The sequence below is a fragment of the Peromyscus leucopus genome, chromosome 3, assembly GCF_004664715.2.
Source record: "Peromyscus leucopus breed LL Stock chromosome 3, UCI_PerLeu_2.1, whole genome shotgun sequence".
Classification (NCBI taxonomy): domain Eukaryota; kingdom Metazoa; phylum Chordata; class Mammalia; order Rodentia; family Cricetidae; genus Peromyscus; species Peromyscus leucopus.
Window position 1 is genome coordinate 103,094,798 of NC_051065.1, and position 26,671 is coordinate 103,121,468.

General features: G+C 48.9%; 1 protein-coding gene across 2 annotated transcripts; it reads left to right on the top strand.

The window, feature by feature from the left end:
- The first annotated feature begins 22 nt into the window (after positions 1-22).
- Positions 23-26,671, top strand: Mxd1 (MAX dimerization protein 1). 2 transcript variants are annotated; one of them, XM_037203889.1, is made up of 7 exons: positions 6,063-6,324; positions 6,626-6,725; positions 12,445-12,474; positions 22,413-22,527; positions 24,006-24,165; positions 24,553-24,799; positions 24,882-26,671. In XM_037203889.1, exons 1-6 carry the CDS (start codon positions 6,252-6,254, stop codon positions 24,759-24,761), a joined length of 687 nt encoding a protein of 228 aa, XP_037059784.1. In that variant the 5' UTR covers positions 6,063-6,251; the 3' UTR covers positions 24,762-24,799; positions 24,882-26,671. The 2 variants fall into 2 exon arrangements, with proteins under 2 accessions (XP_037059785.1, XP_037059784.1); XM_037203890.1 differs by lacking the exon at positions 6,063-6,324 and adding an exon at positions 23-397 and having other exon boundaries at positions 24,553-26,671.

Sequence of the window (26,671 nt, forward strand, 5' to 3'; positions counted from 1 at the left end):
TCTCTTTTGTTTTCAGGTAAGGTCTTGTTCTGTAATCCAGGCTAGCCTTGAAATTGGGACAGTCCTGCCTCCATCCCTTGTGGCTGGGATTATAGATATGTCACCATGCCAGCTTAGACTTAGTCATTTTGATTCTTGGTAGTTTAAAAGCCAGAAGAAGGAGAAATTAAAGCTTTGGATTTTTGTGTATTCTTCATTTCTCCCCAAAATATCACTTACTATGTTCCCTCAGAAACAAAAGTGATACATGTTTACTTTAAAAATACTTAGGAGAACCAGACAGCAGAAAAAAAGCCAAATTTCCCTGCAATCTACTCCAGAAACATTTTGTTGTGTGTCTTTTCAGGCTCCTATGGAAGTGTATTTCTTATCCCACCCATGGAATAATATGTAAAAGGTACATATAGCCTCCTCTAACCCTTGCCTCATTTACTATGAATGTTTTACGTCTGTATTGTTTGGAGACAGTGGCATCCTGTGGCTTTTTAGTTGTATCATAATTGACCAGCCTTTTCTGATGCCTTGAGAAGGGTATCTAGTAGCAGCTTTCACGTCCATTAGAGACAGCCCATAACTGCATAGACACTTCTGTATGTGTCTGCTTCAGATGGAAGTCGGCTGTGTCTCTGCTCTTAGCAGAGCCTTCATTGGGCAGTGCATGTAAAGTCCCTCTATTTTATTGCAGATGGACTGTGGTTATTTCAGCCCCCATTGATGTTAGCATTCAGATTATTTCGAATTTTTTGCAATTTTGAACAGTTCTGTAATTACACCTGTGTTTCATGATTTTATATTTCTTTGGCCGTATCTTTAATGTCCTTATTAGTTTTTTGGTTAGCATATAGAGTAATGAGTCTTGTTGGGCATTTTCATGGTATACATCATTCTGCTTTTTTTATTCACTCTCCTTGTGCCTGCCTCCTCTTGCTGGCTCCTTTCCTCCCTCTACTTTCATGTGATGATTATTCCAGTACCTTCTCTTCTTCCCTCTACCTTCTCAAGAGCTCTTCCTCCCCTTTATGATGGTCCCCTGTATACATTCATGACCCCAGTCACATGTATGTAAACATGTACTTAAATTTAAATCTAGATTTCATGTATGAGAGAAAACAATATTTGTGTTAGTCTAGCTTATTTCACTTAGCATAATGATCTCCATTTCCATTTGGTTAGATTTTTAAATCTGGGAAGAGATGGGGAATATGCTGTCATCCAGGGCCACACTTTGTGGAAGATCTTCTGTTTCCAAGTATCTCTGTCTTGGCACACCCAGGGCTTTGGCCTTCAACCCTCTCCCTGCACTCCATGTGGCTTTAACTGTGTGCTGCATAGCCTTGGGTATGTATGCCAGGCTGGACCTCCACTAAGCTGCAGCCTTGCTTGAGCCTGCAGATCAGGCACCTCAAATGTGAGGCTGAACTGAGCCCTCGCTTTCCTGCTGCTCTCTTCCCTGAGACTCCCCCGTTTTAGCTAATAGCTATGTACTAAATGGCCTTTCAGTTACTCCTTCATTCAGTCAAATTCTGGGCCCATCCTCATGCCCTGGATCTGACTGACTGGAAAATCCCTTCAGAATTTGTTTGGCCACTGCTTACCACCAACACCAGCCCAGGCTCACACCCTTACCTGGACTACTGCAGAAGCTCCAGATGGGTCCCCTCTTTCTGCTCTTGCTGCGTCTTTACTCTCCACCCACAGCAAAGCCGCACACTCCTGGTCTCAGTGATACTGTTAGAAGAAAGTCCGTTTTGCTGCTGCTCAGGCTCCTGTGTGATCTGTGCTCATGTACTCACACCATAGCTCACTGCACTCGGACACATCTGCTGTGCTAATTGTGCTTTGAAGCCAGGTATGGGCCTGCCTAGTCTTCCCACTTTGTTTTTCTTCCTCTGAAATGGTCCCTCTCCTAGATGTGTTCATGTCCCTTCTCTATTGGGATAAGACTCATAGACCATAAAACATGCTCTGTTAAAGTTGACAGTAGTTTTAGTGTATTCATTTAGGCAGGCATCCATCTTCACATCTAGTCTTTCATCATCCCTCGAAGAAACCTTGAACTCAGACAACTCTTAATGCTCCCACAGCTCGCCAGCACGTGCTGTGTCTCTAGATGTGTGCCTGTTGTGGGTGTTTTGTAAATGGAATCACATACACTTTTGTCTGGCTGCTTTCACTATGGCATCATCCATGTCATGGCATGTATTGCTGTTCTTTTCCTTTTTTCAACTGATTAATACTCCAGTCTGAGGTTGTACCATGTTTTTGCTTATAATTCAACAACAGCAGATGGGCATTTAGGTTGCTTTTGCATTTGTGAATAATGTTCCATGGACACTAGTATACTTTCATAAGAACACATCTATGTTTTATTTATTTATTTATTTATTTAGAGACAAGGTCTTTATGTAGCCCTGGCAGTTCTAGAACGGGAACTCACAGAGATCCGCCTGCCTCTGTCTCCCCAGTGCTGGGATTAAAGGCGTGCGCCACTGCACCCAGCTACAGTGTACCCATTTGTATTCTCAGTTCTCTGGTCTGTCTGTATGGAAGTAAAAGTACTGGGTTATATAATGACTTGTTTAAGCGTTCCCATTCCCCCGGAGTGTAGGAGGTGCTGTACCTGCTCTCCCAGCCTGCCTCTACTTAACTTCACAGCACTTAGCACAAGCTTCTGTCTGTCCTCCGTGCTTTTACCAACTGGCCCTTCCGTTTTGAGAAATGGGCCTTGCCTTGTTTGCTGACATAGCCCCAGCCCCATGGGGTGCCTGGGAACTTTTGAATTGGAATGTAGTGCTGTCAGCTTTCTCACGGAGCCACTTCTGATTTTTGTTTAAACCATATAAAATTTGTTTTCGAAAGTATTTAAGACATTAACTTAAGTAGGACTGATTCCCTTTTTTAAAGTTACTGATTTTTAAATTGTATTTATGTATATGTGCCTGCTTGTCTGTATGTGCATCCCGTGCATGCAGAGACCAGAAAAGGACATCAGATGGACTGACTGGAACAGAGGTACAGGTGGTTGTGAGCCATGTGATATTGGTGCTGAGAACCAAACCCAGATCCTGTGCAGAGCAGCAGGTGACCTTAACCACTGACCATACCTGCTCGCCAGTCCTAATGCCCTTTTGCATAGAAGTCACTGTTGCCTGCCCTAGTGCTGAGTGCTGGGATTACAGATGGGCTACACTGCAGCCTGCTTGCTTTTTCCATCTTTCTTTCTTTTAAAACAAATAACATGTAGAGATAATTTTATAATTGAATTAACATGGAGCCTTGTAGAGCTTTGTGTGCCTGTGTAAATGACATCTACCTTTAGAGACCTCACTGCCCTCCTGTGTGCTGTGCAGTGTGTATTGTGTGTGTATGTTTCTGTTTTAGAAGTTTTGAAGATTCGAATATGATGAGAGAAGCCATGACACTGGAGTGTTTAAAGTGGCGGCAAAGAAGGGTTGATATTAAAGCAGTAATGTCCTCTTTGAATATTTGCTACTTCAAAAGTGAAATCAACTCCTCAAAAGCTTAGAAGACAAAATTCATCTCATAGGGTTTTGTAAATTTGGTTGTTAAGAAGGTTTTAATTCCCACAGCCTTAGGCCTTTCAGACAGTTGAGTGCTGTGGGCATCAAGATCTGAGGTGCTAGTCAAAGCAGCCCTACTTGGTCAGATGTGACATGTGAGATGAGCGCAGCATTGGCAGCGACCTTTCCCCGAGCTGGGACCACGGGAGGAAAAGCCCTTAGACAGTGGGGACTAAGGGAGCACACGAAGGTTGTCTCACAGCCACGCCGTGATTTTTGTTTCTCCATTTTAACTCCTCAGCCCTTAGTTTTGTCTTGCATGTTGCAAAGCACCTTCCTGTGCTATCACATGCAGCTTTTTTATTAAAATTCTTGCCATAAAGCTGGGGCTCACGCATCTAGAACTCTCCTGTTTGGGAGGCAAGGCTCTGCCTACCTGTCAGTTGACGCTTATGTAGTGACAGGCTTGGGGTTGTAGGGAAGTGCTGAAAGCTGGGGTACCCTTTGTTTTCCACTTACTGCTTCACTGCCAGTAGATGGCACCAGAGACTCTTCTTCCTGATGGCAAGTCCTAGTTGGCATCACTAATCCATTCCTTCATCACCAGGAAAGGAAATTGCTGTATTCCTTAGTCTTGGTCTCCGATGTTTATGTAATTGGTTTTTTTGTCTGTTTGTTTGTTTTGTTTTGTTTTTTGCTTTTTGTTTTTTGGAGTTGAATTTAAACTTGTCGGTGCTTAAATTACTTGCTTTATTTGCTCTCTCTATCTTGGGTTTCAAACTCTGACCACCCTGTTAAAAAGAAATGTGTGACTTTTCAGTTGGAGCAATTATGGGAGAAGAATTATTATCCTGAAATAGGACTAGGTTGAAATAAATTGTTGAGAGCAAAAGAGAAAGACTGAGCCAGGCAGTGATGGCACATGCCTTTGTTCCCGGCACTTAGGAGGCAGAAGAAGCAGGTGGATCTCTGCGAGTTCGAGGACAGCCTGGTCCATGGAACTAGTTCTAGGACAGCCAGGGATGTTACACAGAGAAATCCTCTCTCAAAGGAAAAAGAGAGAGAAAGACTGGAAAAAGTGAAACTTGGGAGGACATATAAAAGTGCAAAACCCAAATGATGTTAAAATGGCCAAGAGAGGGCATTTTTAGGAATATTAAATTGTTTAATAGTTGCTCACATTACTTTAATTTTTTAAATTTAACAAACAGCATGCAATTTAAAAATGTCTCAAATGGTTCCTTTCCCCATTCTTACAAGTTCTGTGCCTTTGTGGAAAACTGCTTTCAGTGTGTGTCAGCATAGAGCCCTGGATTGGATCCTTGCACATGCCAGGCAACATTGCCACCGAGCTGCACCCCAGTCCATTGTGTGTTACCCACAGTTTGAATTGTGTTCTATGACTGTCTGCAATTCTGTGTACCTGCCATGGGTTTTTTTGGTTCGTTTTTGTTTTGTTTTTTGTACAACTGCAAATCAGATTTGCCAGGCCAGTTGTGAGTGAGACAGCAAGGGTTCAGGTCTTTCCCCAAGCTAAAGAAGAACAGGAAAATTACTTGTCTCTTAGCCTCTTTCTTCATGTGAAAAATGTAGGTAAGGATGACAACCCCTTGGGGTTGTCCTGAGGGATGGAAAGTGTAGGTAGATCACCCTGACATGTGTGTACAAAGAAAGCTAACACTGCATACTGACATCACTAAGAAGTTTCATTTAAAAATCTCCTGTTCATTTCAATTTTCAGAGTTCTTAACCTATAGCTTTGTTCTTGCCTTTTAAATTGGAGATATAGACATTGCACTTTGGGTCTCGAATGATCTATCATTTCAAAAATAGTGATTGCTCAAGGACCTATGTTTACAGAGTGAGCTTTCCAGTGGGTGCCGGTGGAGCACACACCGTTTGTGGGCTGACGAGAGGCCTGTTCAGGAGTGTTTTCCTCTGGGATGGAAGGTTCAGCCTTCAGGTTCAGCCTTACTCTATAGGCACCGGGCCATTCGATGAGAGTGTGGTCTAAGGGAGCCATTCTCCCCCGCCTCCCTCCCGGGGTGGGAGCTACGTGCCACCACCATCTGTCGGAGGTCCCCAGCTAGGCCTGAAGTTCTCCCCGGAGACAGTGGGCAACAGGTCTGCGGCCAGTGGGCGGGGCTCCGCCCGTGCCCTCCTGCCTCGTAGCCAATCGGCTGCTCGAAAGTGGGCCGCCGCTTAGGCAGAGCGGTGACGTCATCGTAGCCGGGAGGTTTCCGAGGGCTCGGCCAATGAGGCGCGGGTGCAGCGGCATTCCCTGTACTGTGCTTGCCCAATGCCCGCAGAGCCCAAGGGGGCCCGGCTGTCGGCATGCAGCCAATGGGAGGCAGCAGGAGCACGAGGCGGAGTTGCGAGTCCTACGGCCAATGGGGTGTAGGGGGCGGAGTCCGGGCCTTGTCAAGCCCGGCCAACCAGCGGGAGGAGCGGGCTTCTGGGGCGGGGCCGCGGGCACTTGCCCAATTGCGGCGGTCTGGAGGCGGGCTGTGCTGCGGGCGACCCAATGAGGGGCACCGCCGCTGCGGGCCTGTCAAGGGACGGGACCGGGGGCGGGCGGCGGCGAGTCGGGATAAACACTCAGCGGCCGCTGCTGGGATCCGGGCTCCGTGCCGTCCCAGCGCTGCCCCTCCTGGCTGGCCAGCGCGGCGGCTTTTCGGCGTTCCCGGCCCGCGGCCCGCGGGCACGGAGAGGCGGCCGGCCGGGTGCAGGATGGCGACAGCCGTCGGGATGAACATCCAGCTGCTGCTGGAGGCGGCCGACTACCTGGAGCGGAGGGAGAGAGGTGCACGGCGGGCTGCGGGCCGGGCGGGCGGCCGCTGGGGTGGTTGGGGCGCGGGCTGGCCGCGAGCGCCAACCCCCGGGCCCGCGCCCCAAAAGGCGAGCGCGGGGGGCGGCGAGCAGCTGGAACCTTCCACACCTGCTCCGAACCGAGGGCGTCCACGCCAGGAAAGAGCAGGCATTGTTCTCAGAATTCCGCCTGCCTGCGCCCGCCCGGTGCCCGGACTCCCACAGACAAACGGACGCGGGGACAGGGTGTCAGATGCTCTGGGCCCATTCATTAACGGGACCCCTCGGTTTTCTAGAAGCTGAACATGGGTATGCCTCCATGTTGCCGTACAGTAGCAAGGACAGAGATGCCTTCAAACGGAGGAACAAGACCAAGAAGAACAGCACCAGTAGCAGGTAACTGTTCAATGTTCCCCTTCTCTGTAGCTAACACGACGACTGATTGTTAGTTGACTGCTGGGATTCTAGCCCTACAGATACATTGAGGGTCCGGTAATGCACACATGGTGCTAAACAGCCCTTCTTCTTAAGTTGAAGAAACTGAGGAGAAAGTAAGATTGTCTTACATTTCATTATGACCTTTTTTAAAAAAAAATTCTAATCTTCACCCTCTGAACAAAGCAAAACTCCATGGGGCTAGCAGCTGGGTCACTACTTCTGCCTTCTTTACAAGCAACAGAGTTCCCACGTTTCCTTTCATTCAAACTGCAGCATGTTATCGGTTGATTTTGCTGGTCATAGTGAAGATTTTATAAACGAGGTATCTGGCCTGACACAGGTGGTAGAAATGTATATTTAACGTGTAAATTAAATGCAGTAGTTTGTCTGATAACCCAGTTGTGGCCTCTGTTTCTGATGCCTGAGCAGAGTGATTGAGGTTAAAGCACACTTCAGGGAGAAGGTAGGTGCATGCTGCGTTAGGATGTCAGCGAGTTCCAGCCTTTTCTTGTTAGCCTCCCGATTGCCTCAGTCCTCAGAAGCTGTCGGTTTCACCACGGTGCTTAGTTAATGACTGGAAGCACACAGCCCCTGATCCACAACAGCATGTCACCTCTGTCACTGTCCCTATGTCCCTCTCCTTGCCCTTAAAATACTGGTTGGAGCTGGGCATGGTGGTGTAAATCTTTGATCCCAGCACTCAGGAAGCATGTGGAGCTCTGAGTTGGAGGCCAGTCTGGTCTACATTGCAGAGTAGCTACATATGAGACTACAGGGCTACTTAGTGAGACCCTGTCTCAAAAAAACAAAAACAAAACCCTAACTAGTTAGTAGGAGTCCATGTTACTAGGGCCATTCAATTTAGGCTATGTCTAAAATCATTGACATTTTCATCAGCAATTTAGAATCCTAATACCTCCCCCTCATGAATAACTTCCCACGAGCACATAGATTGCCAGGTAGGGTAGCCGCTGTGGCTTAGTACAGACCACTAACCCAGGAAGTGCCTACTCACACCGACAGTTCACCCACCTTGCCCTTGGTTCACCTGTCCACAGCCCTTAGTGTTGGACTCACAGACTGGGCCGCACACGGCACCACGCTCCTGACTGAGGCACCAGAAGGGTGGACCTGACCCAGTAATTACCTGGTGGGTTTTTCTCGTCCTCTCATCTAGCATAGGCTGATGATGGTAGTCAGTGGTGCTGCACATGGCACTACAGCCTTTTAAGGAGGGTGTTCACCCCGACGTGAGTCAACAGTGGCGTCAGAAAGGGCTTCACTGCCGTGGTGTGCTGTTTGTTTTGTTTCTGTCCTAGTGTGTTCTTCTGCCATATCACCACCACTCCTGAGGTGGGAGGGACCGTCCACCTTACTAGTCTTATACTTTAGTGCCTTAACACTCCTTTTTTCCTGCTTTTTAGAAGGTTGCTGGTGGGTTGAGCAGTGGGGACTAGAAAGGCTTTGTGAAATGACTTGGTCCCAGAAGGATGATTAAAAAACCATAGTGAGAGCTTAAATGCCAAGCTAATCACCAGAGTCCTTCTCCTGCCGTTAGCCTGCAGCACTCCTGGACAGTGGCTACAGATCCTGCGTTTGTAAAATGGGAAAACCCTTCTGTCAAGAGGCTGCTTCCTCTTCCTAGAGAGCCGGCCGTCATAGCTGTCTGTGCACTGCTCTAACAGTGAATGGGTGTGATGCAGTCAGTGTGGGAAGGGGCCCTCAGGGTCCAGGGTTAAAGTCTAAGCAGGGAGTTTTTTGTAGGCATGGTCTCTCCCATGGCTGTTGGCATATCCTTCACCTGAGGAGTGAGAGCCATCAGAGAGCAGATGGACACCAGTCAGAGTCAGCCTTCTGCCCAGGGCCATGTGACCATGAATTTGAAATGAAAAGGCCAGGGAGATACTGCTAGTTCACAGCACTCTTTGACAATAACATGTTCAGGTTGAAATATTATGTATGCTCTTTGCTTGTGGAGTCTGAGGAAATACTTTGCCTTGGACAATAAAAAATAAGATTCGGCCATTTTTTTCAAACTTCTTGCTCTTGTCAAAAAATTAATAATAATAATAATAAATAATAATAATAATATAATAATAATAAAAGTATAGTGAATGTCAGTTGCTTTGGAATCATCCAGAGAACTACTGGATTAGAAAGACAGCCTCAGCCGGGCGGTGGTGGCGCATGCCTTTAATCCCAGCACTCGGGAGGCAGAGCCAGGTGGATCTCTGTGAGTTCGAGGCCAGCCTGGGCTACCAAGTGAGCTCCAGGAAAGGCGCAAAGCTACACAGAGAAACCCTGTCTCCAAAAACAAAACAAAAAAAAAGACAGGCTCTTTCTTTCCTACTGGTGTTTAAAATCCCTTAGTTATTATTTAGAATTGAAATTGAGAGCTTTGTTTTTCTTGTTTTTGTTTGCTGTTGTTTTAAAAGAAAAACATCTCTTGGCAGAAGATAAGACCTCAGTGATAGAGTGCTTGTCTAGCATGTATGAGGCCCAGGGTTCAGTCCCCAAAGGTAAAAACAGTCCTGTTGCCCAGGCTAGCCCAAACTCCTGGGTCTCACGTTCTTCCTGTCTCAGCTTCTTAAGTAGCTAGAACTCTGTAACATGCCTCTGCCTGTAATAGAGTTTTTAGAAGCGTATTTCGTTAACGTGAGTAAAACAGGCTCTGCCACTGATGTGAAAGAGGAAGTCTGAGACTTGGTCACTGAACTATTTTATAAGGAGTGGCTGTGAAGGCGACCTACCATGAGGTGGCTTTCTGACGTACTGCATTAGGCTGTGTTATCTATCTTTTTATTGGGGTATGCTGTTATAGGTAGGATTGACCTTATGGCCATTCCAGAGTCCTTGGTGACAGCACGGAAATGGTTTGACATAGAAAGTATCTATGCGCTCTCCCATGCCTTAATTAGAATCTTGTGCTCACCCTTCGGTGGGCTGGCTGCTGCTTATTAATGACTAACTCAGTCAGCAAGCCAAGCACACTTCAGGTACACCTTACATGGCCGCCCCCTTTAAAAGGCACCATGTGTTCAACACTCTTAAGCAATCAAGTAAAACCTGTCATTTCTAAAACTTGAGTCAAAAATTACAAAGAGTTACACTTCCTGCAGGATTTGTAGATAAAGTTTGTCCTGGGGATCCAGTTTTTTTTTTTTTTTTTTTTTTATGTAAATAGAAATTGTCAGTCTGTCTGTCTGTAGCTCTTTAAAGGATCCAGAAGAGTACCCCAGATGCTCTTTCTCCTCCCAGTCTTCAGGGACAAGGTGGGGGCGCTACTTCTCTGTGGTTAAACAGGGAATTCTTAACCAACTCTATTTTAAAAAAAAAAACAAAACAAAAAACCCTATCAGACTTTGAACTTAGAATTCCCAGTTGAAGGTAAAACGCCACGTGTTTGAAGCCACGTGTTTGCAGTTCGGGCCAGATTCTTGTTAACAGAGGGTCCCTGCCAGTCCCTGAAAGACTTAAACCAACTGATGGAGAACCCAGGGAACCAACCGAAAACTGGTTTAGAGGTCCTAAAAACAAAACTTTAAATGCATCATTATTTTCTCATTTGTTTCCCTCATGAATAGAAGTTAACCTTCTGGGGCTTATAGCAAGAGAAGTTTGTTTTTATCACATCTGTATTTGTGTGTGTGTGTGTGTGTGTGTGTGTGTGTGTGTAGATGCATGTGCGCCACAGTCGGCCTGTGGAGATCAGAGGACAACTTTCAGAAGTTGGTTCTCTCCCTCCACCAAGTGGGTCCTCGGTATCAAACTTGGGTCATCAGGTGTTGAGGCAAGCACCTTGATCTGCTGAGCCTTCTCACCAATCTCTAGAAGAGAAAATTTAGTGCTGGGCTAGAAATCTCCTGTTGAAGACACCCCTCTACACCCACACAGACACACACACACTATCCCTGATCTGTGAGCGATCCTGCAAATACATGGCTGAGCATTCACCGTGGCCACCATGAGACTTTATCTCCTGGGCTTACAGAATTCACAACCAGAGCCAGTTAGATTCCACAGAATTCCACATGATAAGTCCAGATTCAGGCTTTTCCAAAGATGGGCTTCTTCACATTTATGCCTGGTCATAGAGAAGCTGCATGCAGATGTGGAAGGAATAGTGTTGACTCTGATGACTGTGGAGCCCTGTCCATGGAGTCCAGGGCAAGGTCAGCTATAAACACAAATCATGGGCTTCTCACCCAGCATGCCTTTCATCCCAGCCTTGCCAGTCCCTTTTATGGTTGCTTCCTCATGGATCCGTGCTCATTTAGATTATCGGCAATTTTGTATTCCCATTTAACAGAGGGGTTAACCAAGGACTTGATAGTAAAATTATCTCATCTCCACACCATGGAGGGCAAAGGTTGCCTTTTTTCATTCCAACTCCTGCTTTACCAGACATTGTCTTCTTCGTGTTGAATTGGCAACCTGCTGCTTTACTTCACTGCTGTGGGCCAGCAGCGGCTTTCCTGAGGTTGTGCATGAGGCATTTAATTTAGGGAGCTGAATTGAGGAGGAGTGATTTTACCAGTTGAAATTGGATTTTGTACCCAAACAGCATCATCACATTTTAGTATATGCTGCCCTTAGGAGGTGGGGGGGGGTATGACACCACCCCCATGACTTTACAGATAACATAAAGAAGGCTTTGTAGGGTTATGCAACTCCAGGGCACAGCACACTGTACAACTGTGTTTTGTAAGTGACCCTCTTCCTTCTTATAAAAGACTGCATGCCTCTTAATAAGTCACTGGAGTTCCTTGAGCTATATTTATTTAGTGTTTTGTTTGCATATATGTCACATATATCATATATGTAGCTGGTGCCCACAGAGATCAGAAGAGGGGATCAGATCCCCTGGAGAACTGGAGTTAGAGACAGTTGTAAGCTGCTATGTAGGTGGTAGGAATTGAACCCGGGTCCTCTGCAAGAACAGTGCTCTTAGTCACTGAGCCACCTCTCCAGCCCCTTGAACTGTATTTTAGAGACTTTTAGTTATCCGACCCCCCAGGTAGACCTTAGAAGAACCCAAGGAGTCACCTATCTACCTCCTCTCTACCAGCTTTGTAGAGGAGTTACAATGGGGTTAGGGAGATGGCTGTATAGGTGATGTGCTGCTGCACAATCATGAGGTGCCTGACATCCATGTAGAACTGGGACTTGGGAGCAGACATCTCTGCCCCCAGCACAGTGGGTATAGAACAGCCCTCGGGCTCTTCGGCCATCAGTCTACCTAAGCAGAGCTCCAGATTCACTGAGAGGCCTTGTCTCAGTATGTAAGATGGAGAACAGTACTAAAAAGATGCTAACATTGCCCTGTGGCTTACACACACACACACACACACACACACACACACACACACACACACACACACGTTCAGTTACTTTGGTGTTGAAGGCACTTTTTTTTTTTTTTGAGACAGGGTCTCATCATGTAAGTCTGGCTGTCCTGGAACTCACTATTCAGACCAGTCTAGCCTTGAACTCACAGAAATCCACCTGCCTCTGCCTCTTGAGTGCTGGGATTAAAGGCCTGGGCCACCATGCCCAGCTTAAAGTCATTCTTTAACACAAGAATAATTGAAGAGGGGAAAAAAGCCAAGAATAATTGATTTCTTTTGAAAGACAAGAATAATCTTATTTTTTTTTTTTTTTTTTGCTCCTCTTTCAGATCAACCCACAATGAGATGGAGAAGAACAGGTGAGTGGGGATCTTGAGTTTGACACATCTATTACTCATCACGTTTTTTAACCCTCCCACCCCCGTCCCCAGTGGTGACCCCTGAGTTGAGAGTTCACTTGGCCCTCTAACCAGTGGTGTGCACGCATCACCTGGTGGAGGACGAGCTTGCTGCCCTCCCTCTCCCCACCCACTCTCAGGGAATGCCGTCAGATGACTCCCACAGACAGTGAGGTGTTCACGAGCTTGGGCATGCTCTTAATCACGTGGACGTGGACATGTGCAGTGTGTGCGCACATGCATGCATGGCTGCAGTTGACTTGTGAGTGAAGAGTCGACTCAGGCAGGTGTGCATGTGGAAACAGGGAGGGTGACAGATTGACGACCCACCGGAGGGCTGGGCTGTTGGTTGCCGGCGGGGCCGCCACCCTGCACCTCACCTCACCCCAACCCAGCCCGACTCCTGGATTGCTGCTTGCTCCTAATGTAGACCTTTTGTTTCCAATCAAGTTACCCTTCCTTCGGCCATGCTGCCTAGTAGTTCTCAGCACTTGAGACTCACTGGCAAAGCGTTTAACTAATTTTTTAAAAACATATATACGTGAGTTTTCTGGGGCAGAGAGCAACTGTTTATTTCTACTGATTCTGTGAAATAAAATCCTAACGAAAATTTTAACATACAAAGGTAAAATGGGTGCAGTGTTGTGTGTGTCCACCCAGCCACGTTCCTACACTTGCAACTACCCTTCTCCATGAAGTAGTTAAAGCAAATTTCCCATCTCTAGTAAAAACTTCTTTTTGTTTGTTTGTTTGTTTGTTTGTTTTTCGAGACAGGGTTTCTCTGTGTAACCTTGGCTATCCTGGAATTCACTCTGTAGACCAGGCTGGCCTCAAACTCACAGAGATCCACCTGCCTCTGCCTCCTAAGTGCTGGGATTAAAGGTGTGCGCCGTCATGTCCAGCAGTAGAGACTTATTTAAAAAAAAAAAAAAGTAAACATAACCACAGGCCTCTACTATACTGAGAAACAATTAATAATAACTCTCTGAGGAACTTTCAAAACAAACCAATCCTGCCAGCCCTTGTGTAGTGATCCAGCTGAATTGCTTTGGGCTGGGGCTCTGCACTAGAATTCTTCAAAAGCTCCCCAGATGACTCTCACTGGAGCTGGGTTGAGACCATGGAACCGCCTCATTCTGTGTCCCGAGCATCCGTCCCCTTAAAATACAGCCTACCCACCCAGGTGGAAAGGCTCTTGTGTGCCTGTGTAAACAGGAAGATCTGCTCTGATGATGGCCCTGTGTCCGGCAAACCTCTTAAGGGACCCAGACTCTGAAAGTCAGATCAGACTTGTGTATAACTCTGGCAAAGACAGACTAGGCCCTCACCAGGCAGGCAGGAGCTGGGAAGAAAACCAAAAGGTCAGTTCTGTTCCCCTGCAGGATTCCAAGTGAGTGTGACATGTGGGCCTCCCACTGCTCTGCTCTGTGACTCTGCTCTAAGGCTGAGCTGCACACGTCAGGGCTAGAAACGCAGGATTTTCTCCAGGTGGAAGACAGTACTGTGACCTTCCTTCCTCATCCTTAGCGTCTCTCTTATGTCTGCCTCTGCAGAGGTCTAGGTAAAGCGGGCTGTCTCTGCCTCAAGTTATCCTTCTTTCAGACCTTTTGTGTGGCCATTTGTTTGTATTCTCCAGTTTCAGCCCTGGGGCCAGGGCTCCGTGGTGGAGTGCATGCCTGGCATGCACAGCTTTGGGTCCCATCCCAACACTGCAAAGGAAAACAGATTGCACCCCAGGCCTCCCGGGACTTGATGCCTTTTTCTTCTGTGAGAGCATTACACAATGTCAGTGTGTGTGTGCGCGTGTGTGTCTGTCTGTCTGAGTGTCTGTGACTCTGTGTGTGTGTGTCTGAGTGTCTGTGACTCTGTGTGTGTGTATGTCTGTGTGTGTGTCTGAGTGTGTGTGTGTGTCTGAGTGTCTGTGTGTGTCTGTGTCTCTGTCTCTGTGTGTATGTGTCTGTATGTGTGTGTATGTCTGTGTGTGTCTGAGTGTGTGTGTGTGTCTGTGTCTGTGTCTGTGATTTGAAATCAGCACTGCTGCATAGACCTCCGATTGCTTCCCTGTGCCCTTCAACTTGGGCTTGTCAGGAGTCCTTTCCACTCTCCTACTTCCTGTTCTTTTGGGGACTTGGCCTACACTGTCCTAACAAGTTCTTTGCGTGTTTACAGTGTGTGGTCTGAAAGGGAAGGAAGGAAGGCCTCCATCGCTTAATTTAGCCAAACCTTGGTTACTGCAGCCCAGGGGAAGAGGTTCCAGTGTTCTGACCCTCCTCCTCTCCCTTGCCGGCGTGCACTGCCACACCCAGTCTGTGCCGGGCTGGGCTCAAAGCCAGCAATCACCTACTAACTGAGTTCCACTCCCTGATCCATGTAGTGGAGAGTGAGTGTGTGTGTGTGTGTGTGTGTGTGTGTGTGTGTGTGTGTGTGTGTGTGTGTGTATGTGCGCGCGCTCAGTGGTTAGGAATACTGGCTGCTCTTGCAGAGTACTAGGATTCCATTCCTGGCACATACTGGCTGCTCACAACTGTCTATAACTCCAGTTCCAGGGGATCTGACATCCATGGGTACCAAGCACATATGTAGTACATGTACATACACATGTACACATTATTTTTTAATCTTAAAAATATAGAGCACATAAAAATAGTGAGGGCTCTCAAAATAAAAACAACCCAGAGAAAAATTCTAAGATGGGATTTTTCCCTCGCTTGGTATTGTAGAGTTGGATACACCTGGGTTCTGTGGGACCTTAGACATTAGGAACAAGCCTCACCCCAGTTAGGGGCTCAGCAGTTAAATACCTGACGTCCATAAGAAAGATGTAGAGCGGTGCCCGGCTTTGTTGAGCACCTGCAGTTCCACAGGGTAAGGACGTGCATGGGAGGCACATCTGTCGTGTAGCTGTCTGCTTTATCATTTCCTTCAGGAAACCAGTTTTCACTGATGGCCCTTGCCCTGTGTGTACTTAATTCTTGCTTCTGTCCAAGGTTTTGTTGTTGTTTTGTTTTATAGACTTATTTATTCTAATTTATGTGTATAGGTATTTTGCCTGCATGTATGTATGTGTGCCACGTGTGTGCCTGTTGCCTGCAGAGTTCAAAAGGTGTTATGTCCCCCTGGAACTGGAGTTATGACGGTTATGCTGAGCTACTGTGTGGGTGCTGGCATCTGAACTGGGGTCCTCTACGAAGAACAGCCTGTACTCTTAACCACCGACTCTTCCTCCAGCCTCCGTGGCCATGCTTTCTGATGACAAATTCCCTTTGCTTTTTTGAAACGGAACTTCACTACTGTAGCACAAGCAGGCCTCAGATTTGCTATGTAACCCAGGATGACCTTGAAGTTGGGGGGTCTCCCTACCTCAGCCTCCATGTATTAGGGTTGTGGTAACCTGTCACAGAGCCCAGTTCCAAAATTTTTTTAATCAGTCCTCCAATTCCTCATCTCCCATATTCTTAGGATATCAAAAGTTGAAACGGCATAATTCCAATAAAATTAGATTTAAGAGTATATATATATATGCTAAGCTAGGTGGTGGTAGCACAGGCCTTTAATCCCTGACTCAGGAGGCAGAGGCAGGTGGATCTCTGAGTTGGAGGCCAGCCTGGTCTACAGAGTTAGTTCTAGGACAGCCAGGGCTACACAGAGAAACCCTGTCTCAAGAGAACAAAACAAGACAAACAAAAAAAGAGTATATACTAAGCTACTAGATCTTTCCATCCAGGACTCGGTGTGTTTCTTAATTTACCCAGACCTCTTTTCTGTCTCTAAGCAAAGCATTTCCCCATAAATCTTGCACATCTCTTGCAAAAAGTGTGCAGGGTTTGTGTAGTTTTGGGGTTCTGTAGGTTCCTGTGGTTAACAGGTTGGTGAGCTTCAGAAGACAGGAATCCTTTCCACCTCATTGCATGCGGTGTGTGGGTTCTGCTCTGTCCCTTGTCTGGGACTGCCCTGGTGTCAGTGTCTTTAGGAAGGCCTGTGGCGATGGGGCTACTAACACACTAGCCATGGTGATGGCTCTGGAGTCAGTGCCACAGCAGGGGCCTGGCCAGAAGGCTCCGGCTTCTCCTTCAGTAGCAGGCACCCATGTTTTCTGGGGTGGTACAGGTGTGGGCTTTGCCAGGGTTAGGGTCTTGTGACCCTATGACTAAAGATTGGTGTGTGTGCTTTGTGGAGAGTCACAGCCTTGGCCTGTGCTATGATTTTCATTTGTCCAATAGGATTTTAGTGGTGCCTAGCCTGGCATGAGAGACCATTCCAGTAGTTTTTCTGGAGAATGTTCTGATAATCGTAGGTCCCTAGAACTGTTTCCCTGGGTTTCTGACTTTTCAAATGGCCATATTCTTTATATCAAAAGCGTCATGCATGGTATATGCAGGACCTGGGCATGGTGCGTACTGGGCCTGGGTGTGGTGTGCACAGGCCCAGGGTGTGGTGTGCACTGGGCCAGAGTGTGCTGTACACACCTTCTCCGCTTCTGCACACCCTTGACCACACTCAGGTTTCATTCTAAGATATCACAATCAATTCTTGACGGCTGGCACCTTAGTGAAGGCAGACAGGGATCGGTGTTCGGATGCAGGCTATGCTGACAGTACTAGAACCTTCTTTCCGGCACTTACCGCCAGTACCATCTGCCTTCGGAGGTTGGGAGAAGAGGCCTGTGTTGTCTGCTTCTCCAACTTCCAGCCCCCTGCCTGGGGGCTCTGAGGGCACTCTCTGACTTCATTGCCAGAATTAACAGTCACAGGGAAGACAGAGTTAGCAGGTACTCATTAGAATCTATTTTCTATTAAACTCAAACCCTGGGAAGGAAATACTAAGGAGGCGCGACTGCGTAGTTCTTGGTTAGTAAAGAGAACCAGTGTCTTCCGCATGGAGCTACTGCGCCGCTGTTTCTGCACATCATGGGCATGTTGCCGCCTTTGTATTTCTGCAAAGGTTTATCAGCATGGTGATGAGGAGTCTTCCAGGGCTTCAGTCAAATTAGTGAGACAGTGCTGCTGCAGTCGATGAAGACATCCCTGCAAAGAAAAGGAGGAAAGCGTACCTTCCCTTACAGCTGCCGTGCGATCCGCACCTGGGCTCTGTTTAGCCAGCAAGACTTTGTTCTCAACACAGAACCAGTGGCGACCCCTACTCACTTCCTGAAGGCTTTGATTCCTTAGTGAGACTGGGTTCTTCCGACTTCCGACTCCACACGGCACAGCTTGTGTCGTCCAGTGATCCTGAGGGGCTCTGTGCACACACCGCGGTGGGAGACAGCTCCCAAGGCCCACCCTCTCCTCTCTGGATAGTAATCACAGGCACCTGCTAATGAAAAAAGCCAGCACTAGAGCAGGGTCGGGTCAGCGTGCTCTGGGGGACTCTTGTCAGCATGACAGGCACAGGATGCTCCCGGGGTCCAGTGTTTGATGAGAAACAGAAGACTTGGCGTCTTTTTGTCCTTGGTAGAGAGCTGGCCACTTAGAAAGTTCAGTGTGAGTTAGTGAGTGAGAGAGAGAGAGAGTAATGTGACCCAGTTAGAGGAAACAGATTATCATAGACCGCACGCAGGGAGCTCTGAGGGGCTTGGGGGTGAGGAAGAGGACAAAGGGAGTCCATTCAGACGCTCGCTCGCTCGCTCGGGTGGGAGCTGATTTGAAATGGTTCAGAGGCAGGGACTTGCTTTCTCCAGCATGGCCCCCGCGCCCAGGAGGAAGAAGCAGCACACAGTAGTCCCCTGAGAACCCTTTCAAGGCATAAAGGGTGGATGGAAGAACCGAGCGTTTGCCACATGGAGGCCACCTTGACCCTGGTTCGGTGTCTGTCCCTCGACCATCAAGTGCTCAGCGTGCTGTAGGGTTCCTATTTAAAAGTCAGGCCTAGCAAAAGGTGATCGGCTCACACAGCAGCCTGGCCGCTTCTAAGTCAGGGAGCGCAGGGTGGGCCCTGGAGGCTGGAGCCCCTGTCTGCACTGTGGTTTTCACAAGGCCCTAGCGTGTGAGCACCACTAGCCCTGGGGTCATGTCCCCTCACTTGGCTGCTTGGTTTTCCATCCTTCGTGACTAAGGCACGCTGAGCCAAACGACCAGCACTGTGTACATCCTCGTGCGAGCGTGTTTTGTAGTGGGACCTTTAGTGTGTTGGGGTTTGTTTTGGTGGTGACCTGTCCACTCCCAGGCCAGAGCCCACAAACTCATGCCCTCATCTGCTGAACGCAGCTCCTCTTTCTTGAGAGTCTGTTCTGCACTCCTGACGTGTGTGCCCCAATGCCGGTGCCGCCTTCGGTCATCACAGCTTCCAGCGGGTCAACATCTGGGCAGCGCATTCCTCCTCAGCTCTCTCCAAAATGCTGGCAGTCTCTCACATGTATTCTCCCAGGTGAAGTGTAGGCTGATTTTCAGCATTAAACGAAAACTGTAGGGATTTTGTTTTTGTGAACTTGTTTTAACTTTTAGGAACCCTGGCATTTTGCTTTGAGGGGTCATTGCCAGGAATGTGTGGATTTTTTCCATATACTCAGATTTTCCTGTCCTTCAGCAATATTTGATAGTTTTCTTCCCGTTAATCCTCCCCCAAATTGTTTTAATGTCACTCCTAGCTATGGCACCTTTCTCTTGCTATGGGGGGGTGGGGGTGGGGGGGTGAAGCTCTCCGGATGTACGTGGCTCTCCAGTGAGGTCTGCGTCCTCACCTTTTGCTTTTCGAAGATCTTTGGAATAGATTTGGAGGGAGGCTGGGGTACTTCAGAATGACAGCCTGCAGCCTGGAAAGTGAGGCCCATGCCTCCCTCCTGGCCTGGATCCTGCTACCACGTGACACACAGGGCCTCAGAGGGACCTCCTGTGCCACTCACTAGCTTATAAACACTTTGTTGGTCCTTCCATAAGTGATGCCTGTATTTCCACAGAAGGGTTAGCTTGCTTACCAGCTGTTTCCAGGACGGAAGACGTCCGTTTTCTTTGAGTGTGTTATCACTCATCCCCTGCCTGGTGAGGACCCTGAGCTTGCTGGTGGTCGGGAAGAACATGGCAGAACGCTGCTTGGTCATATTTGCTCAGGATAGTTACCCTTGTGTACAAGTTCTAGGCTTGGAAGAGTAACACCAGCTGAGGCAGGATGCAACACATCGGACCCTATCCTCTCTAGAGAGCCGCAGAGACTCTAGGGCAGGCGCTGTCACACATTCTACAGATGAGCACGCAGAGGCCTCGGCGTCAGGTAGCTGGTTCAGTGTCACGTGGGGAGTAAGTGGCGAACAGCCTCTGCTCCGCACCTACGCTAGTGTTGGCCTGTGTAGCGCGGGCTGATGGAGAATGGTAAAGCACAGGGCCTGGGGACTTGGCGACCGAGAGGACTGTGAGGATCTGTGTGGACTGCTGCTTACAGGCCACTCCTGACTGTAAGCACCCTGGTTGCAGTGCAATACAGTGCGGTGCAGTGCGGTGCAGTGCAGGTGAAAGCATGGCTTCTCAGACTGCTGTAGACCCAAGCCTTTTGTCTACACGTGCTGAATGCAGCCCTCTCCTGCAGAGCCAGCAGGAAGCTGCCCAAGTTCATTACCTGGGTTCAAGGCAGTGTGGCTCTGCTAGCAGGCTGAGGGGCAGGAGGAGCTAGTGTTTGGTACTACCTTCCCCTGCCAGGACAGGAGTTAAAGGCCACTCTTGGTAACAGAAGACCATCTAAGGGGCCAGTAAGATGACCCAGGGACAGTGATGATCTGTACACTGCCAGTCTATGTCTGTGTGTGACTCCATCACAGGAGGACAGTGGGACAGACTGTCCCCTTCAGTCTTTGCAAATAGCAAGCAAGCTGGTGAACTTCTAAATATAGTTAGTCTGCAGGCCTTACAGCGAGAGTTAGTTAGTGTGAACGAGTCGTGTCATATGTAGTCACTAGTGGTATTTTTTCATAGCTTCTCCTTTTTTAGATTTTTTTAAATTATGTTCCAAGCTGGGCGGTAGTGATGCACGCCTTTAATCCTAGTACTCAGGAGGCAGAGGTAGGCAAATCTCTGAGTTTGAGGCCAGCCTGGTCTACAGAGTGAGTTCCAGGACAGCCAGGGCTACACAGAGAAACCCTGTCTCTGTGTAAAACAAACAAACAAAAATGTGTGCCTGTGTATGGGTATGCGCCGTGAGTGCAGGTGCCTGTGGAGACTGGAGGCATCAGGTCTAACACTGGTTGTGAGTTGCCCAGTGTGTGTACTGAGAACCAAATCCAGGTCCTCTGGAAGAGCCGCAGTGTTCTTAACCACTAATCTGTCTCCAGCCTTCATGGTGTTTCTTTAGTATTAATTTTCTAGTGTGCGAGTAAATGTTTCATTGTGGCATCTTCATGCATGTGCATTGTATCTTGCTTCTGCTCATACAGCATTTCTAATGGCATAATCTGTGGCGGAATGTTATCCACCATCTGTACTGTACACACAGCTTCTGCTCCCCCACCCCCAGCATCTAGCTAATGCTATTGAGTCTTTACTGCGGGCTCTTCCCCAGGGCAGAACTTCACAGCCAGCATCCAGGCCTTTCCACCGGCCAGCCTGCTTGTGCTCCTTGAGCTCAGAGGCCCTCAGGGGGCCATGATCCAGGTGGGGCAGGGGGCTCAGCATGAGGTCCAAGCCACATTTCCCAGGGCTGCCTCAGGAGGCACTGACTGCACTGTTCCCCAGCAGCCGGAGGCACTCTGTCTAGCAGTGTGGGAATGGGCATTGCCCGGGGCCAAGCTCTGTGTAGATGTGATGAGTTGGACTCTGTCTTCGAGAAGCTTAAAGTCCACTGGAAGGGCTGACGCAGTCATCGGTGCATGTCAGTGTCAATGTCAGTGAGTGAGCCTCAGCTAGGCTTCCCAAGGAGTGAGGGTTGAGAGACAGACACCAGACTGCATGGAGAACCCCAGAAATAAGGACTCCCTGCGGGCTGGGATGGCTCCAAGAGGCTGTAAGGAGGTGCTAGACCTACACAGACCCCTGGAAGTTAGCCATTTCTCATAACCATAGAATCCGTTCCGTTCTAGAGTGGAGTCCAAACCAAGGTTTCAATAAACCATAGACATCCAAAGTTGTGAGGGCTCCTGTACTTCTTCTGGCCGCGCTGTGGCACAGGGTTGTGTGTGGCCGTGGTCCCTCCACACCAGCCTTGTCCAGCACACTTGAGATGGAGTGGTTCTCTCAGCCACACGTGTGTCAGCATTACCTGTGATAGACCTGTCCCATATGTTGGGAGAAATGTATTTAACTCTTGGAATAACAGTTGATTTGCACAGTCAACAAAACCAAACATACCAAAACTTTTCCAGTAAAAGCGTCCCTCCCTGCTTCCTTATGTGCCCATGTCTGCCTTCTCTCTGCCCAGCCAGGGCCACCATTTCTGAAGAACTGTTGCAGACTCACGTACGCACAAACACGTGAATGTGCAGACCGCATACTCTGTTGGCTCAGATCACTGCCATAGAGCACAGGCTTAACCTTATTCATAGCTGCATGGTCTCCCCTATGTAAATATACTGTAACTTGTTTAACTAGTTCCCAACAGTGGTTGTTTGGGTTACTTCCCTCTTTGCTGTTATATTTTTTAAAAAGCCTCAGGAAATAACTACAAACATAAAAATTCTACGCATAGCAATGATTAGATTCAATAACTTTGAAAGAGAAGCACAGGTTGAGGACTTTCCCCTGGGCATGTCATCTTCTGATTCAGGAGAAGCTGATAAAAGTGCCTGGTACGAGCAGATTTCTACACCACGCCCCGGAATGACACGTGGAATCAGCCGAGAAGCTCCAGGTCTGCTTCTCACCAGGTTTCAGTGCGGTGCCTGGCTTCTCCACGTTGCTGCCGCCAGGCTTTGCTGGTCTGCAGCCCTATACTCCAGAACCCATGTAGGGGTCTCAAGCACTGCCATGGTTCTGTTTCCACAGGCGTGCTCATCTCCGCTTGTGCCTAGAGAAGCTGAAGGGCCTGGTGCCGCTCGGCCCTGAGTCAAGCCGACACACCACACTGAGTTTGCTGACGAAAGCCAAACTGCACATAAAGGTAGGTGCCTTGGCCTGCTGCTCTGCCTCTTCAGGCCTGCTGTGAGGGACAAACGGGTGTGTCTCCACGATGGTCTCTGGGTTCCCCCCACCCCACCCGCCTCCCCAACATCCAAAACCTGGTTAAAGGGTCCAGTCAGAAATCCTGGTGCCTTGAGCCACCAGTATCCCCACCATCACCAAGACCTCAGTGTTTGACGGCTTGACCTGTGCCCATGTGTGTCCACCACTGTCAACTGAGAGAGACCCCACAGTCTCCTGCATGCTCTGTCCCCCTCCACACACACACCTGCTGCACCCTGAGAAGCAAAACTGCTGTAGCTCAGCTGCCCACGTTTCTCGAAATGCCTCAGGGGCTCTGGACGAGCTGTCACCGGGTCTCCTGTCTGCAGCAGCCCACTGCGGCCTTCTCCGTTCCTGGTCTTGTCATGTCTCGTCTATGGCAGCCATCAGAGCTGCCATTCCCTCTGCAGTCCCTTGTCCCCTCCCCTCCATGGCCAGCCCCCCCTCATGCTGCGGATCTCTGCACAGGGCCCCCAGTGCTAGAGGCCTTTGCTGACTCTTTCCTGTCATGGGGCCCCTGACTCACTGATGGACGTGGTGCCCATTTGTCAGTGTCCTGTGTGGTGGCTGGGTGTCTCTAGAACTGTACTGTTGCTCCACAAGAGAACCAGGTCTTTGTCCATCCGTGCGTCCTGAGCACCTCATGATGTCTGTCTGTGCCGACTCTGTGTGCACTACTGAGCCATAGTCAGCATAGTCACCATCCAGCCATAGCTTGGTTAGACAAACACCAGTTTAGTAACGGTTAGCAGCCTGCAAACAGGACAGCTCTGGGAGAGAGCCTCGGTTGGAAGCAAAACAGCTACAATTAAACACTCATTAATCATCTGCAGAATAGAAGGAGCTGGGGGCAGATTTGTAAGAATAAGTCATCTGCAGAATCACACTTCTAGACGCTTCTGTTGGACAATTCAGAGTCAGGACTTTAAAAGGGCTCTGATTTCCCGCTAGCAACAAGTTAATTGGGGTTTGGGGTTTGGCATGACGTGAGAACTTGCTTGGTAATTGGGACTGTGCTGGGATAAACGTCTTTTTAAATAGTGTTTCATAGCTCACATGCACATGCTCCGTGGCTTCCCGGTTCTGAGAGGTGTCCGGAGGGTTACTGAAGAGATGGAGACCAGGTCAGGGGGTTGTAGTATTTGGGTTACCAAGGGTAAGGGGTGTAAGATTCAAACTGTTGAACTCTCCCTGCATCTCGGTGAGAAGCCAGCCCCACAGTGCATGCTGGAGTTAGACAAAACCCACAGGAACTGGCCAGCCAGCTCCCAGTCTAGGAGAGAAGCCTGACAATGAGCACACCGCCTGTCTCCTAGGGATATCCAGCACGCTTCCCTGCTGGCAGGGCAGGTATAGGTTCTTTGCTGGTGTTCAACATGCCCCATGGACTCCCAACAACCACCCTTTGACTTGCAGAAACTTGAAGATTGTGACAGAAAAGCTGTCCACCAAATAGACCAGCTTCAGCGAGAGCAGCGGCACCTGAAGCGGCGGCTGGAGAAACTGGGCGCTGAGAGGACTCGGATGGACAGCGTGGGCTCTGTCGTCTCCTCAGAGCGCTCTGACTCAGACAGAGGTGAGCCACACCTGCCAGAGGGGCGTCAGGCAACAGAGCCAGCCCCGGAACAGATAAGCCAGGACTCACCGGGGCTGTCGAGGTGGCTCTGTGGGTATATGGACCTGCCACTGTCCTTGAGCTTGAACCCCGGGGCTAATGGTGGGAGGAGAGAACCGACTCCCGAAAGCTGTTCTCTGGCCTGCACTGTGCACACACGCACACGCTGAGTAAAAATGCAATAAAGCTTTAAAAAGGTAGGCAGGGCTCAGGCCTTCAGGAGCTGAGCGGCAGGACTGCTGTAGCCCCGCTGCAAGAGAGAGAGCAGTGCCCACGAGGGGTGTGGGAAACTGAGGCGTACCAAGGACTCTGCAGCAGGTCCTCACCCATGTGTCTCATCCCCTGCAGAAGAGCTGGACGTGGACGTGGACGTGGACGTGGACGTGGACGTGGAGAGCACAGACTACCTCACTGGGGACCTGGGCTGGAGCAGCAGCGTGAGTGACTCGGACGAGCGAGGCAGCATGCAGAGCCTGGGCAGTGACGAGGGCTATTCCAGTGCCAGCGTCAAGAGAGCCAAGCTCCAGGATGGGCACAAGGCAGGTCTTGGGCTATAGGAGAGGGCCCGCAGGTCCTCTCCACCACACCTGATTAGGTAGTGTACCAAACCTGCCCAGATGCCCTTGCACGCAAACCTCACGTACCACCTTGACCAAAATCAGCTGTCCGTTTTGCAGAAAGCACGTAGGGTTGCGGTTCTGAGTGCGTTCCGTCGGTAGCTTCTCTGTCCCTCCACGTCAGCGCTGAGAGACCGTACATTCCAGTCCATTTGAAGAGCCCAAGGACCCTCAGCCCTAAGCAAGTCTCGCCTCTCAGCAGCCCCTGTGACCCGTCCTGCAGCCGGCCAGGCCCTTCTTAGTTTTCTGGCTCATGATGGTACTCGCCCAGGAGAGAAGTTCGAGCTTTGTCTGGCACATAGGAAACCGAAGCAAACGAACTTCTCAAAGGGAACTCAGTCTCAGAAATCCCAAAGGAAGCTTTGAAAGCAAAACTGAAGAGCACTGAGAAGCCAGGGATACCTCCAGCAAGCCCTGCTGCGGCCAGCCGCGGTGCCTCAGGGTCCCCGCTTAAGAGCGGGCGCTCAGCAGCTCAGGAGAACAGTGTGCCCCTGCGTGCTGTTCTGGGGGCCTGGCTGTGTGCTGTGTCTCAAGGCACCCCCGCGCCCCAAGTTTGTTGATGCTACTTGTCTCTGGAACATTGTCCTACCTCAGAGATAGCTGAGATCTCCATTGTCCACACAACAAAAGTGATTACGCTTCTTTGTTCCCGGCCACTCCAACCTGTTTTCCCGTTGGACGCCCCAGCAATAACTGATTCGCCCTGGCTGAGCTAGTGGCCACTGTCTCTGAGAGAAAGGGGCCACATTCCTTCTCTGTGGCAAGTGAACAGGAGGGTCCCTGCGTCACCAAAACCTCCTGCTCAGTTATTTTTGGACACATCTGGAAGCTTCCTTCTGGAGACTTCTGGGTGATGGCTTAAAAGGATGATTTTTTTTCCCCTTGTGGCATTTTTATTTAAGCTAAACCAGAGCACATGTGTATGTACATAAGACACACAAAACCTATAAATACTATTTATTCATTTTATATAAACTAATGTAATGGAATATAAATTCTTATGACTGCTTTTATAGATGTTCTAGAAACTTTGTATGTAGCTGTCTACAAATTAGTTCATTCCCCTGAATATTTTTGCATTTGTATTTTGAGGTCTGGATGTTTTCAGCCTTTGGTGAATCTTTTTCATTGAGTCTGAACCATTTGTAAAATCTGTGCCCTGCTCGGAGCCAAGTCCGTGTCATGGAGTAATGGAACATTCCTGAGATCCACAGGTGCCACCTAAAGGCTCCATGGCTCACTTGGCAGCAGGGCAGCTGCACAGTCCCACACCTCTCCTCAGATCCAAACAGACCCTGGCAGAGAGAGCAGTCCTGACCACACAAGGTCACTCTGTGGTCTGTGGAAGTCATGGCTTCCTTAATGATCCTGAAGTCCTGTTTTTGTGCCCCCCACCCCCTTTGGAGTGTTTCCCAAATACCAGCTGAAAATTAGCACAGAACCACAGCTTGGGTCATTTGCATTTATAAAGTCCCTTCCAGAGTCTGAGTGAGTGACGGTGTTCAAGGAGCTGGCCAGGTCTGTCCTTTGTCTAGAAGACACAGCTGTGCCTTGAGGTCCCCTCCAGTCCCCATGTGCTAGACCCTGAGGGCATTGTGTCTGCTCACTGCGTCCAAGCCATCAGAAAGTCAAGGCCAAGGGAGAAGCTTGTGGGCTGCACGGGGCGGGGAGGGGACAAAACCTGTGCACATGTTCATTTCACTCAGAAGGTGTCTGAGAGACACCTTTATTTTCTGTTTTCTTTGTTTCGCCTTTGAGTTAAACTGCTTTTTTTTCCTTTGTACTCTCTTTTTTTTTTTTTTCAATTGAAATATGAAGTGTACTGTCTCAACATAAAGCAGCATCATTTG

Excerpts from the sequence above, each read along its gene's own strand:
- Mxd1 (XM_037203889.1), top strand. The coding sequence starts at position 6,252 with ATGGCGACAGCCGTCGGGATGAACATCCAGCTGCTGCTGGAGGCGGCC. Across the intron at positions 12,475-22,412 it reads AATGAGATGGAGAAGAACAG|GCGTGCTCATCTCCGCTTGT; the intron begins GTGAGTGGGGAT and ends CTGTTTCCACAG. Across the intron at positions 24,166-24,552 it reads GCGCTCTGACTCAGACAGAG|AAGAGCTGGACGTGGACGTG; the intron begins GTGAGCCACACC and ends CATCCCCTGCAG.